This window comes from Lissotriton helveticus, chromosome 12 (genome assembly GCF_964261635.1).
Source record: "Lissotriton helveticus chromosome 12, aLisHel1.1, whole genome shotgun sequence".
Taxonomy (NCBI): Eukaryota; Metazoa; Chordata; class Amphibia; order Caudata; family Salamandridae; genus Lissotriton; species Lissotriton helveticus.
In genome coordinates, this window is record NC_136073.1 from 64,334,314 (window position 1) to 64,349,421 (window position 15,108).

At 48.4% G+C, this 15,108-nt stretch overlaps 1 protein-coding gene across 3 annotated transcripts in view; it reads right to left on the reverse strand.

The window, feature by feature from the left end:
- Nucleotides 1–15,108, reverse strand: part of LOC144799022 (alpha-2,8-sialyltransferase 8F-like) — a 654,797-nt gene that overhangs the window by 505,871 nt on the left and 133,818 nt on the right. For 2 of the 3 annotated variants that reach the window (XM_078670178.1, XM_078670179.1), the window contains one exon: nucleotides 13,508–13,652. The exons of the other annotated variant lie outside the window; for it this stretch is intronic. In XM_078670178.1, coding sequence (XP_078526304.1) covers nucleotides 13,508–13,652 — 145 coding nt within the window. The remainder of the gene's footprint in view (nucleotides 1–13,507; nucleotides 13,653–15,108) is intronic. 3 annotated transcript variants of the gene reach the window in all.

Genomic DNA, 15,108 nt, shown 5'->3' on the forward strand with positions numbered 1-15,108 from the left:
CAGCTCCTCGTACCACAGAATCAAAATATCTGCATCTTCTCCGTCTCGAAGCTCGTCAACTGCTCACCAAGGGAGCGATAGAGCCAGTACCACTCTCTCAAAAAGGAAAAGGGTTCTATTCCAGGTTTTTCCTGATTTGCAAGACGGAGGAAAAGTGGCGCCCAAATCTTAGATCTGAGGGAGCTCAACACCTATCTCATAAAACTCTCCTTTCGGATGGTTTCTCTTCAAGATATCTTGCGTCTTCTGAATCCAGGAGATTACATGGCGACTCTAGATCTCTAGGACGCATATTTCCACTTTCTGTTCAACCCAGCTCACAGAAAATGTTTACGCTTCACAGTAGCCAAGAGGCACTTTCAATTCAAAGTACTGCCGTTCGGGCTCAGATCCACTCCTCGGATATTCACAAAGGTTTTGTCCCCGGTGGCAGCATTCCTCAGGAAACAATCTCTAGAATTTTTCCCATACCTAGACGATTGGTTGATAAAGGCTCCATCTTTTCAAGCAACGACAAATGCAGTCAAAAGTTGCGTCCAGTTTTTCAATCATCTAGGTTTGCATCTCAACAAAGACAAATCAGTCTTTCTTCCATCCAGGAGGGTCAAGTTTCTGGGTTCCATTCTGGATACAAGAAGCTGAAAAGCTTTTTCATCGGAGGAAAGACAGAAAAAGCTAATCTTCTCAGCCAGCAAATTACAAAAGAGACGGTCCCTGACAGTTCGTCTATACAAATCTCTCCTACGGTCGATCTCATCTTGCATACCATTAGTTCCGCATTGCAGACTGACTATGCGCCCCTTGCAAGAAGACCTAAACATGCAATGGTGCCTGGTGGAAGGTTCTTTCGAGGACAAGATAAAGGTCACACCTCTCATGAGAAAGGCAGCAGTTTGGTGGACTATCAAAGAAAATATCTCAAGAGGTCTCTCCTTCAGGATGGTTCCATCCCCTCTAATTCTAACCACAGATGCCTCAATGGAAGGCTGGGGCGCTGTCCTACAGAATCTCCAGGTGAGCAGTCACTGGAAGCCCGAAGAGTGTCTTCTCCATATCAATCTCTTGGAACTCAGGGTGATTCGTTTGGCCTTGCAAGCTTTTCTGCTGAGGGTTCGGGACACCACCGTTCTGGTCCAGACGGACAACACAACAGCCATGCAGTATATCAACAAGCAGGGAGGTACGAGGTCTCATCTTCTCTCGAAAGTGGCCCAAGAAATTTGGGAATGGGCGATTCTCCAGAACGTCGTCCTTTCAGCAGAGCATCTACCAGGCACCCTCAACATGACAGCAGACACCTTAAGTCGTCTGAAATCAGCCTGTCACGAGTTGGAATTGGATCAAGGTGTTCTGGACAAAGTTTTTCAGCATTGGGGCACTCCAACCATAGACCTGTTCGCTACTCCAGAAAACAGGAAATGCCGACTCTATGCAAGCATGGATCACCATCTAGGGTCACTGGGGAATGCTCTTTCGATGTCCTGGTCAGGCACATTTGTTTACGGCTTTCCTCCAATTCCCCTGATCCCGAGGCTTCTCACGAAGATAAAAACGTAACCATGCAGAATGATTTTAATTGCACCAGCATGGCCTAGCCAATTCTGGTTCACGGAGCTTCTCCTGCTATCTCAAGATCAACCGTTTCACCTATGTCCCATTCCATCTCTATTAACAATGTCCCAGGGACAAGTGGTACATCCAGATCCGAGTTCTCTCCATTTGAGGGCTTGGCTCCTGAACACAGAGAATTCCACAGCTTAAATATCCCTCAGGAATGCAGGGAAATTTTATCTCAGGCTCGCGCTCCAAGTACAAATAAGACTTATCGTGCTAAATGGAAGCGCTTCTGTCTATGGTGCCACCATGAAAACTTTCATCCGTTCTCTTCGGCTCCTCATCAGATACTGCCTTACATTTTGTCACTGGCCAAATCAGGTTTTTCACAATCTTCCACTAAAGTACATCTGGCGGTTATTTCAAGATTCAGAAGGACAGCTTCTGGTTCTTCTCTCTGGTTGGCTAGAATTATCAAGCAATTCCTGAAAGGTCTTTTCAGGGTCTTCCCACCATTGGCCTCCACCTCCAGCTTGGAATCTCAATCTGGTTCTGGCTCACCTCATGAGACCTCCGTTTGAGCCAATCCACAGAGCGGATTTAAAATATTTGTCTTCGAAGTTAGCTCTCCTGTTAGCCCTCACTTCAGCTAGGAGAGTAGGAGAGCTACAAGCTCTCTCCATTTTGAAACCTTTTCTACTGTTCAAAAAGGACACCTTGTTCCTAAGGACAAATCCGAAATTTATTCCAAAGGTCCCTTCGGATTTCCATTTGAACGAACCGGTGGCTCTAAAATCTTTTTTCCCGCGTCCTACGTCTCCAGCAGAACGAACTTTACCTTCCTTGGATGTCCAGAGGTGTCTCAAATTCTATCTTGAACACACAAAGGATTTTAGAAAATCCTCACAACTTTTTGTGGCTTTTAGTGCTCCTCGAAAAGGATTTCCTATTTCAAAACAAGGAATCTCACGTTGGATTTCAAGTGCAATTCATTATTGTCATCAACTGGCAGGAAAACCGCTGGAAATACATGTGCGAGCTCACTCCACAAGATCAGTCTCATCTACTGCTGCTCTCTTCACTGGAGTTCCTATCAAGGACATTTGTAGGGCGGCTACATGGAGCAGTGCCCAAACGTTCACAAGGCGTAACTTCTTGGATTCTTCCATAAGGAGCGAGGCGGCAGTCGGACAAGCAGTCCTGAGGAATCTTTTCCAATAAGAGGTGAGCTTTCCCTTCTATCCCTCCTTCCTGTAATTGCACATCTTGAATCAGATAATGTTTCCGATATATTGTTACAAGATATATTACTTAATATGTAAATGGGTATACTGAGGTATGTTGATACTCATGTAACAAAATGTGCTCTTAAGGCTTACTGCTAGCTACTCTGATACAAAGCATGCGAATCTATGAAAGTTCCAATACTGGGGCAAGGCAACAAGTTAATTACCTGTAACTTTGGTTCCCCAGCATTGGTACCTTTCATAGATTCCCATGCGCCCACCCTCCTCCCCTGGGAAAGCTCAGCCTTCAGCAGATGTGGTTACGGTTACACAACGGCTACGAAAATCGGAGGCTCTGAGGTTCTCTCAGGAGGATTCTAAGGGGTGAGTCTAATCTGATTGGTTGTTGCAAAGGTTTGGCCTCTTTTACAAAAAAAGGTGGATATGCTACAAAATGAGATGAGGCCAAGGCCTTACTTTCTCTTTTATTTATACTGCTATGGTATTTTTCTAATTACCTAGGCTCCCAGGCTGATGACGGGGAATGTTACAAAGCATGGGAATCTATGAAACTTACCAATACTGGGGAACCAAAGTTACAGGTAAGTAACTTGTTCTCTTCTGGACAAAATACTAAGCATTCTAGATTTCAGAGGTATTATGGTTCAACATGAGAAGTGTACATTTCTTGTTCAACACTTAGATTACCTTGTTAATACTATATCCCCTAATGGCATCAAACCTAAGTTTAGCAACGTCGAGGCTATCCTCAATGCACCTCCACTAGTCGATAGAGATGCTTTGCAGTGATTCCCAGGTTTGTGTGAACATTATGCGTACTTTGTGCCTGCATATGCTTCTGCTGCTCAGCCCTTGAGGAACTTACTTAAGAAAGGGGTCACATTTGTTTGGACTAACAAGACTAATGAGGCTGATACCAGGGTCAAGCAGCTTGTAGTGAATGCCCCGGCTCTTAGTCCTTTCGTTGCTGGTCCACAATGTATTATTACTGTTGATGCCGGCATTAAAGGAATCAGTGTGGTGTTTGGGCAGAGGATTAAAGGAAAAGAGATTACCATAGCATTTGCACCCAAAAACCTTCTGGAGGGGCGTGGCTAAGCGGGCCATCATGGCGGACGCAGCCTAGTGGAGCTCCGTCCAGCCCGTGACTTATCCGACTGATATCCTGTCCCCCCGGTTTGCCCTGCTGCCCGGAGGAGGGGAATAGTGCACTGGACCGAGCTGCTAAGCTCCGGTGGTATTTGCAGAGCGCTGAGGTGCCCGGAGTCCGTGGGGTGAGGCCCGACAGGCTGCGGCCTGGTCCAGGGTGGAGAAGCCAGGGCCTCGAGTTTCGTGCCCCTTGGGCCTGGAGAGCTGGTGGCGGCTGTGAGGAGCGGAGTGAGGCCCGGTGGTGTGGGTGCTCCCTAAACTACTCCGTGAGGCATCTGAGGCCCCTGAGGGGCTCCTGCTGGGGCGGGCTGCCGCTGTGGGGGCCCGACCCTCCCTACGCGGCGGAGCTGGGGCTTCCGTGTTGTGAGGCCTGGAGATTTGTGGCGGAGCCGGGAGCTGGAGTTTAGCGCCGCCTGAGGTGGCTGCCACTGCAGCGGGGCTGCTCGTCTGGTGATCGGGGGGCAGGTCGGCCCTCGGAGGAAGCGGCCGGAGTGTTGAGGGGGTGTGCTCGGCCTGAAGTGGGGACCAGCATCGTCAGGCGCGAAGCAGTGGTGGACTGTCGACCTGGAGTGCGCCGAGACTAGCAGAACGCGTGTCGTCTTCCTGGTGCCCGGGGCCACGAGATTGATGGAAGCACCGGCGGAGGAGTGAGGGGCTACGAACCGTGGCTGGTGGTCAGGAGACATTTGCCTAGTGCAAGTTGCAGGTGGCCTGAAGGGGGTTTGGGTCGCCCTCCCGCCTGGAAATTCGGCAGAGTGGGTGCGGGGCACGGATCCTGGCGCCTAACCTGACTGACTGGCGCCCGACCTGAGGCGGCGCAGGGGCTTCGGCGCACTTCATCGACCGGTGGTCCCAGAGACGGTGTGCTAGTGTACAAGGTTGCTGATCCCCGGTGAGTGTCCCCGACTACATTGGACTATGACAAGAGGTGGGAGCGGTGGAGGGACTACGAAACATGGGCCCATCGACAAGTTCACAGGGCCGAGTGGCGGCGTGGGAGCCGCAGGTGGTCACCAAGCCGGACAATGCGGCGCTGATGGCAGCTATAACCCAATCTAGGTACATGCTGGACGCAAAAATAGGAGCCGTGGATGTGGATGTTACCTTGCTGCGCCAGGATCTGCGCAATTCTGTGGCCCGCATCACGGAGGCAGAAACCAGAATCTCGGGAGTGGAGGACGATGTGGCGGCTCTGAAGCGCAAGGTTGCCAGCATGGAAAGTGTCCAGAAGGGCCTAACGCTCCGAGCAGAGGATGCGGAAGGGCGGGCCCAGCGGAATAACCTGTGTTTGGTGAACAACCTTTACAACGAAACTATTACAACGCACTACCATTACAACGCGGTCATTACAACGCAAACTATTACAACGCATTGCGCTGGGGGGCGCTCTAGGATAGGGAATAAGTTTAATTTTCTATCCAACACCTTCCCTAGTGTCCACGGGGACTGGAGTTGGAATAGAAAATTATACTTACCACTATCCAGCACCTCTAAGCGCTAAAGGTTTGCGATGTAAAATCTGCGTTGTAAAGGCAGGCGTTGTAATAGCCTGCGTTGTAACGTCATACATCCCCTGCGTTTCGTTGGGCTCCCAGAGGGCTGCGAGAAAGGCAACATGGAGAGTTTCCTGGCCCAGTGGCTAGAGAGCTGGCTCCCTCCTGAATCCCTCTCAAGATGCTTCGTGATAGAGCGGGCACATAGGGCTCTCGTGCAAAAGCCACCAGTGGGGGCCTGTCCCTGGCCGGTGATAGCCAAGCTATTGAACTATCATGACCGTGATACTATCCTACAGCAGGCACGGGCGAAGGACCCCCTCCTTTATGAAAATCAGAGGATCCTATTTTTCCCGGACTATACAAGACTGGTGCAACAACAGAGGCAGTCATTTACAGCGGCCAAGGCGCGCCTTCGCGACCTCAAGCTCAACTATGCCCTACTCTATCTGGCCCGTCTGCGGGTGGTCTTTCAGTCTCGCTCCCACTTCTTTGACACCCCGGAGGAAGTATTTTGTTGGACTGATGAGACAGTGAAAGTGAGGGTGCATACCCCGCAGGGTCTGGACTCGGATTCATCATCGAGCGGGGCGCAATCACAGACCACCCGGGATCGCGGAGCCGAGGGAATTGGAGGTCCAGATCCAGGAGGCGCTCCACCTCAGGTGGGGCTGTAGAAGGGAAGGGGGATGCCCCTGAACCTCTGTTAACGAATCCTTGAACTCTCTGCCTGCAGGCAGCGGAACTCTGATGTTCATGTCCCCTTATAGTACTTGTTGGGTTGGGGGTGCCTTTGTTGCGTAGTCATGGTGCTGAGAAGGGGCCGTTGAGTTTCTTGGCGCTTCTGACTGTTTGGGGCAGTGAGGTGGGGGGGGAGATGTACGAGGGGTGGACCTTTCCCCTTGCTGAGGGCTTGTTGGGGGGGAGTTGGGTGTATGGGCTTTTTGCTGGGGCTCCATTGGTGTGGACGGTCTCTGGTCCTGCGTTTGGGGCCCGGGGTTGTTCATACCGAGACAGGTACTTCAGTGTTTTTGAGGTATGGGGGTGGGAGTTGGGGGCGGGGGAGGGGGGTGGTGTCTGTTTTGGGGGGTTCTGTTCGGGTTGAGTCGCACGATAGCTAGGGTGTCTCAATGGTTCTTGTGTATGCACCTACATGGCCCAACGTTTGGATATTTACTACACATGTTCCCGGATGGCGGTTACAGGGATTAGGCCACTGAGCCCCAGAGCGTCCATGCGTGTCATGAGTTGGGATGTACGGGGAGTGCTCGACAAGGTAAAGAGGGGGGCGGTCCTGCGGCAGGCGAAAAGGGAGGGAGTTGATGTCCTACTACTACAAGAAACCCACCTTTTAGGCACTAAAACACCATGTTTACTGCGTTATGGTTACCAGCAGGTTTATCATGCAGGCTTTGTTAGGGGTTCCAGGGGGGTGGCCATATTGGTACATCACAGATTGTCCTATACTCACTCAACTCAGTGGGTTGATCCACAGGGCTGATACGTATTTATTAAGGGAATGGTTGGAGAGGAACCCCTGGTGCTAGGGAGTGTGTATGTCTCACCCCCTCTGCAGTGGTCATTGGTGGAGAAATTGTTTGCAGTATGGGCGGACATTCCCGAGGCACTAGCGGTGGTCGGGGGGGATTGGAATGATATTATGGACAGCCGCTTAGATAGATGTCGACCTGGGGTGGCCAGGTAGCTGGAACGTCCACCAAATTAGGAGACATGGTCCGGGGGTTGGACTGGGTGGACACATGGCGATACCTACATGCACATAGTTGGGAATATACATTCCTATCACCGGTCCACAAATCTTTTTCCAGAATAGATTATATATTTGTCCATCGAGCAGTCGTTGGCAGGGTGGAGTCGGCAGCCATATTGTCACGCGGGCTTTCGGATCATTCCCCGGTTACCATAGAACTGCTTTTGGATAGGGGTGGCACCTTCAACATGAGGACTATAGGAAAAACATGGGGGAAGCTATAGCGCATTTCTCGGTGGAGAATGTTGGGTCGGTCACGGATGCTGGGTCGGTGTTGGAAGCTCTGAAACCCACACTTCGAGGAGTGGACATCGCTTGGTGTGCGGCTGCCCGTAGGAAGCGCAGAGCGGATTTAGTGAGGGCCGCTGCTGACATAGAGGCTCTGGAGAGACGCTGTAGCATAGCTGGAGAGAGTCAGGTAGTGGGGCAACTCCTCTTGGCACAGCAGTCTTATGCGTCCCTGCTGCTGGACGAGGCGCGCCAGGTGTGGCTGGCGACACGTAGCAGGATCTATCAGTGGGGGGACAAATCGGGAACTATGCTACATCGACTATGCCAAAGTACGTTCCAAGCACAGACCTTACCGGGGATCCGAGATGCTGCCGGGCCCCCGATCACGGACCCCAGGGAGCTGGCCAAAAGCTTTGCAACATATGCCAACCAATATGCCCCGCAGGAGTACCTCCCGGTGGACGAATTTATTGCAGACCTACCTCCACGCGCTGTATCAGATGAGGTGCGCGAGCGCCTAGAGCTTCCATTGACGGAGGTGGAGTTGGGTTCGGCCCTGGGGGAGCATAATACCGGGAAGGCTCCGGTACCTAATGGGTTCCCAAGTGAATTCTTTAAGAAATACCACCTACAGCTGGGTACGCATTATAGAGCGGCATTGGAAGAGGCCCGGACGCGAGGTAGCCTTCCCGCGGACTGGAGACACGCGGAGGTGGTGGTGTTCCAGAAGCCGGGGAGGCCCCCAGATCATCATGCATCATATCGACCAATATCTCTCCTGAACGTGGAGGCTAAGATATTGGCCAAGGCGCTGGCCAACCGTCTCCTACCCTACATAGCGGAGCTTGTCCACCCGCATTAGGCCGGGTTCATGCCCCGCAGGGCGACTAGACACAATATCAGACGGGCCCACGTGGCGGTGGCGGCGGTTAGAGACACTGGGGAGCAAGCAGCACTCCTTTTAGTTGATATAGACAGGGCCTTTGACTCCTTGAGCTGGGTTTACCTGTTCGCGCTTCTGCCTCTCCTCAATCTAGGGCCTCATTTCTTGTTGTATCTGAGACTTTTATACACAAACTTAACGGCCTCGGTTAGGGTGGCGGGGGCCATGTCCTCTATATTTCCCATTGGGCGCGGTACTAGGCAGGGTTGCCCCTTTTCGCCGTATCTGTTTGCCCTTGCCATGGAACCGCTAGCGGCGTGGGTGCACATTGATGCACAACTGTGTGGCTTTGAATGGGAGATCGGGCTGTCGGATAGAATTGCGCTCTACGCGAATGATGTCCTGTTCTTCCTTACAAATATCAATAGGTCGGGACCGCGTCTCCTACAGATTATGCAGATATTTGGCGAAGTGTCTGGGCTCTACATGAATCCGCGCAAATCAACCCTTTGGGTGCTGGGAGAGCGCTCTGGGGTTGGGACCTGGGCATCCACGCTACAGGTGGCGGTGGGAGGAATTAAGTATTTGGGAGTGTTCATATCTGAAACCCCTACGGTCTCTTGGGAGCGGAACCTAGCGCCAGTTTGGGACCGGGTCCGGACAGAGATGAAGACGTGGTCCCGCATGCCCCTCACTATTTACGGTCGGTCGGCCATCTTTAAGATGGTGGCCCTCCCACGTCTGTTATACCAATTACAGAACCACCCTTATCCGATTCCGCCTCACTGGTTCCGACAGGTTGACTCGGCGTTGGAGCAATTTCTTTGGGCGGGAAGAGTGGTGCGGGTTGTGCTGCGCACTTGTTTTTTGTTCATATACTGCGGAGGTTTGGCGACCTCCGACATCCAATCGTATTATCAAGCCTCCCATCTTCTAATCTTGAATGAATGGTGGTATGGAAACAGGGGGGACCCGGCGTATGCCTTGGAACGACATCTTATGGGGTCCGATACTCTACATACAGTCCTGTACTCGGCACGACTGCGGAAGAGGCTGCCACGGCCACCCAGGTAGTGTTCCAAATTTGGAGGCAGGCCCTACGTCGTATGGGATGGTGGGGCACGTTAACTGAAGAGACTCCCTTGTGGCACAATGGACGTCTGCCCGCACTAGCGTCCCTTCAGGCCTTTCGAGGCTGGGACAATATAGGAATCTCCACGCTGGGAAACGTGATGTCAGGGAATGGCCCTTAAATCCTTCCAAGATATAAGCGAGGAATATGGCATGCCCCGGTCTCAATTCTTTAAGTACTTACAATTCCGCCACGCCATTACACCAAGCCTGGAGGGCCTTGACTCCCTACCGAATTTAGCCCACTAGAGGCCAAGGTATTTATGGGTGACCTAGGAGATAAAAATATATCGCGCATATATCAGACCTTAGTTACACACTACTCCACATCCTTGCAGAAACTTAGGGAGTCCTGGGAAAGGGATGTGGGGACACTGGAGGAAGAAGATTGGGGGGAGGCACTTGAGGCCACTAGAGGTGCGGCCATAGCGATGCGCTTGAGACTCATTCAATTCAAATATCTCCATAGGGTCTACTTTACAAGGGAGAGACTGTGGCGGGCGGGCCTGATTGCGTCCCCAGATTGTCTCTGCTGTGGCCGAGAGGTGGGGACATTGATCCACACAGTATGGAGTTGTAGTTCCTTGGTTAGGTTCTGGAAAGGGGTGTGGGAGTGTATGTCTGAGGTCCTGGGATGGGAGCTTCCTCGTACTCCGCAACTGGGTCTATTACATGTGCTAGAAGTGGTAGGGGGCAACGCATATAAAAAGCACCTACTGTTGCTAGGCCTAACCATGGCCAAGAGAGATGTGGCCAAAGCATGGAAAGATCCCCGGGCTCCCTCAGTACTGGTGTGGAAGAAAGGGCTAGACTTACGCATGGGGCTGGAGCGGCCAATCTTTGAGGCCCGAGGCCAGGAGGGAAAGTGTATGTACACTGTCAGTCTTGAGAATGGCTTATGAGAAGTATGAGACGTTATCGTGCGGCTGGGAAGGGTGGGATCCGGGTGGAGGGAGTTGGGGGATGGGGTGGGATAACGGGTGGGGGGGTGTAGGACTGGAAGGTTTTGATGTTATTAGTTGATTCAAAATGATGTCTAAGATTGCCAATCATCTGATGCTGTGTACTTGATCTGCAGTTTTCTCCGGAATGCGGAGTGCTGCGCCATGTGTGCAATCTGTCAATAAAATCTGTTTTAAAAAAGAAACCTTCCGGAGGCAGAGACACACTACAGCACAATGGAAAAGAGGTATTAGCTTGTGCCTGGACTGTCCAGAGATTTAAAAAGTATCTGTTGGGCTATTCATTTGAAATCTACACAAGCCGTTGGTTTTTCTTCTACATGGTAACAGTTTAGGTAAAGCGTCTTCCTGCCTTGGTGACTGCTTTCTAAACTGCAAGAGTACAACTTTACTATCAAGTGTATAAAAGGCAGCAAGAATTTTAGGGCGGATTGCCTTTCACCTTTACCTTTACCTACCAATGATGGCATCAAGGAGGACTGTGAGTGTGTGGTTGCTGCTGTATCTTCTTGTAATAATGTCATTTCTGAAAAGGACTGGTTGAAAGCTGCCGCTCAAGATGAGGTCTCGAAAACGGTTGTGCAATACATCTGTAAAGGTCTCTCTGATGATGTAAGATCTTTTGCTCAAGTTTCTCCTGAGCTTTCAATTGAAAACCAAATCTGCACAAGAAATGGCTATTTTTTTCCTCCATGTACTTTCAGACCACAGTTGATTAGAATTGCATTTGAGAATCACGGCCACCTGTAAAAGGTTGAGGGAGAATTATTGGTGGCCTGCCATGAACACGCAAGTGGCTTCATTTGTTGACTTGTGTGCCCAGTGCATTCTATCTGATAAGAATTGGAAAATTGTACAAAACCTGTGCTTCCTGTATCTTTACTTGATGTTCATTTGTTGATCGTGGCCTTAGATTTTGCTGGTCCTTTCAACCTTCTACCTTCCAGCAATAGATTCTTGATAGTTCTTATTGACTACTATTCGAAGTGGATTTATTTTTCTTTTCTCGAGTCATCTTCCACCCAGTTGGTTTTAAGTTTTCTTCTAGATGATTTTTCTCTTGAAGGAACTCCAAAGGAAATAATAACAGATAATGGCACCCATTTTGTTTCCTCATAAATGAGGCATGTAAAGTATCTTCAGGTTGCATTGTATAGCCCTTCAGCAAATGGCTTGGTGGAAAGAGCCAACCGTTTCATCAAGGAGGGTATTCAGTCTGCCTTAACCTCAAGTCTTGATGTGAAACAATTTTTGAGAGACAAAGTTAATGCTTATCACACCACCTCACATTCAACCACTGGTTTCACTCTCTTTGTTAAGTGGGAGGAAGAGCAAGTCTGAGATTATACCTGGTTGGTTGGATGCACAGGCTGATTCGAGAGACCAACAAATGACTCCTGTGCCTTCTTTGCAGAAAAGTGTACTTTTGAAACAACAAAAACAGAAACTCTATTTTGATATCATTAAACGTGTCTCTGTAAGGGAATTTGCGGTCAGCTCCTGGATTCTCATCAAGAAACCTGTTAAGATCAGGAAAGGGGAGTCTGTTTTTTCCTCTCTCTGTAGAGTTGAACGAATAAGTAAAAATGCTGTTCTGCTGCAGGGGTTGGTGGAATAAGAGGAATTCGGTACCTATCTTTGCTGCAAAGGTGGGGTTTTACCAGAAAACACATACCCCTCTTGATGAGGATTCCGTGTTGTATGAGTTACGTCCCTCCAGGGGTTGGGCAGGAGCTCCACAGAGTTTGTTTAAAAATGATGTTTCTCCCCGTGTATCTAATGCACCTGTTACTGAAGAGCTCCAGAGGACACCGGCTGGTTTATCTAATAGTTTGTTGTGTTCTGATGTGTCTCAAACTGTGTTACCTGATAGGTTGCTGTGTCCAGGTGTCTCAGACTCCACCTCTAAACAAAAGGCTTCTTGTACTAGAAGGATTTCGAAATTACCAGCGCGTTTTAAGGATTATGATTTATCTTAATTGTTTCCTTTTATGGAGGGGAAATGATGTAGTGTTGTTTACGCTATGCACATCTATGGTTACTGTTAAAAGTTATGTATGGTCCTTGCCTTAGTTACTGCAACATTCTAAGATTCATACCAAATCGTGGTATGTTCCACTTTCTTCTTGGAATCCATATCCATTTCCTCTGACCATTTTCCTGAGCAACTGGATACTTCGCTGTGGGTCCTTTCTCTTGGACTTATGGATAAACCTTTTAAAAATCACAAATCACTCTCAATGTCTCCTTTCTCGGTCTGTCAGCTCACCCCCATACTACAGGGTGCAATGGGTATTTACACCCGCATATTGTGTTCCCGGGGCACTTTGGATTGTAAAAGGGTTTGCAGGTGCTTGTGTAGTCATTTCTATAACATGGATCGCGCTGGCACCATCACAAGGATATATGCCCTTGAATGGGGTAACAGCATTCGCCATTGCATCCGTGTTGTGTCACATACATGGGATTAATAGCAAAAATGTTGTCCAGGGGGATACTGATTGTGCCCCACATATGTGGTGGTGCACAGCCAGTGCCCTGACTCCCTCCAGGCCCCTCTTGTAAAGGCGGAAGGGGCTCCTAGGCCACCACGAAGGTATCCCCTCTTTAAGCAAAGGCCAGACTGCCACTAGGGAAAGACAAAGCCATGGTTGCATAGATATATATAGTGAAATTAACTGTTGATGGAAAAAAGAATTACGCCTGTGATTGCCAGGGAAATATGTATTACATACAAATACACAGGTATAGTTAGTGACAAGCTAGGAGGGAGGCTATATACGAGATGCACAACTACTTACAGATATACATCTGATAGAAATCCAAAGCCTTCAAGTAACTTTGTGTAGCATATTGGTGTTTTATTTACCACTCATCCATCCACTCCAAGCACTCATTCATTCATCTATGCATCCATTAATTAATACATTTATTTATTCATCCATCCCCAAATTCATTGATCCCCCTTAGTACTCGTCATTCATCCAGCAATTAATTTATTCACCCAGCCCACATTTATTCATCCATGCATCAACTGATGAAATCATGCATTCACCCTCTCCTGCTTCCTTGTCCAGTTATGCTACCTTTGGGAAGAGGTTGAACATCTCCATTGTCACGTTGATTTTCTTGTTTGGTTCTGCTTCGTAGACAATATTCTGACCTATATGTGCATTCTCCTGTGTCACAATTAGCCAGTCAGACGCGTTACAACACTGCTTCATTGCTGACCTGTGGGGAAAATAAGTGTATAGTTTTTAAAATATTTATTACTGAGGCTTAGCTGTTTTTAAGCTTTCCCAATTTTTGATGGGTAAAGACACCAAGACAGAGAAATAAAGCTCTGAGTCACATAAAAAACGAGTATGTGTTTGCTTGCAAAGGCTTACACATACCATTTTAGAGAGCACAACCTTTAAATCTATTCAGAAAAAGCCAAACGTGAGGGAGATTTAATCTTGCAACCTACTAGCATCTGTCTATATTCTAAAATTCTTCGTGTGCGAAGGATCTGCACGTCCAACGCTAAGTATTTTGTGACATTTTAATGTAAACATGTTTTTTTTTCTTTACAGTGACCGGAAAATCTATTTTATGGTCCCCCCCCAAGCACACAATATTGGCAGTGTTCAATACACATTCCCACACATCAGACATCTGTGGCACCAAGTGGGAGCTGTATGCAACACTGATCGTAATATACTGCTTGTAAATTGAGGCCAGTATTTTTTCTATCACTGTGGAATTTTGCAAATCAACCTATGTACTAAAGGTGAGTTAATAAAATTCAGAATCATAGTGGGATGCAATCTGACCTACCTGATCAATGGTCACGAAGTAGCTCACAAATTGAGACTCACTGCGATTGGAGGGCATTACAGGGATGATGGCTCGTTGAGGTGAGCAGACCATCATGTCTATGATCACTTTTTAAAGATTTATTTTAATGCCGTCTATTTGGCTGCATTTAAAAAACAAACTTTTAAACTTTTAAAAAGTTTGTTCGAGAATAGATAGTAGTCCCATTGACCACTGCCTAGCCCCAACAAATGTTTTTCTTTTTACAATCATAAAGTGAAAGGTGTCTCCTGGGCAACCCCTTCCCTTTTGAAAATGGGCTACCACCCCAACTTGAAGATCTGTAATTCTTCACTGGTTTTCCAAATCTATTTTTGTCCTAAACCATTGACATTGAAGGAACACTTGCAACACACACCTTGCAAATAGGAAGTCCTTATTCATTTATAAACACGTTTTAGGAGTTGGAAAACAAAGTTACTGACTTCTAAAATGGGATTTATGCATAGAAAAAAGCATTTTTGCCATTGTAAACCCTGAATCTACACAATACAATGGCAACCAAGGTATGCCCAACTACACCACGCGACAGGTTCTGCACTCTGCATACATGTGTTGTCCAAATCCATGGGTCAGCTGCCCAAGACCCCCATATCAAAAAACAATTGCACAGAGAGGCGACAATATAACAAATTCTGTTTTTCAATCATTCAGGAATAGGAAGTGTGAAATTCAAAAGGATAATTGGGACCGGCTGTCCAACGCAGCTACGCTCAAGAATTTGTGTGAATTCTGCAGAGCAGTTAGTGAATTTAGCATACAAAAGCAGACACTCTTTCTGCTGAGCAGTCACATTACGGGTGATCAGTGGGTAACACTCTTTAACAAT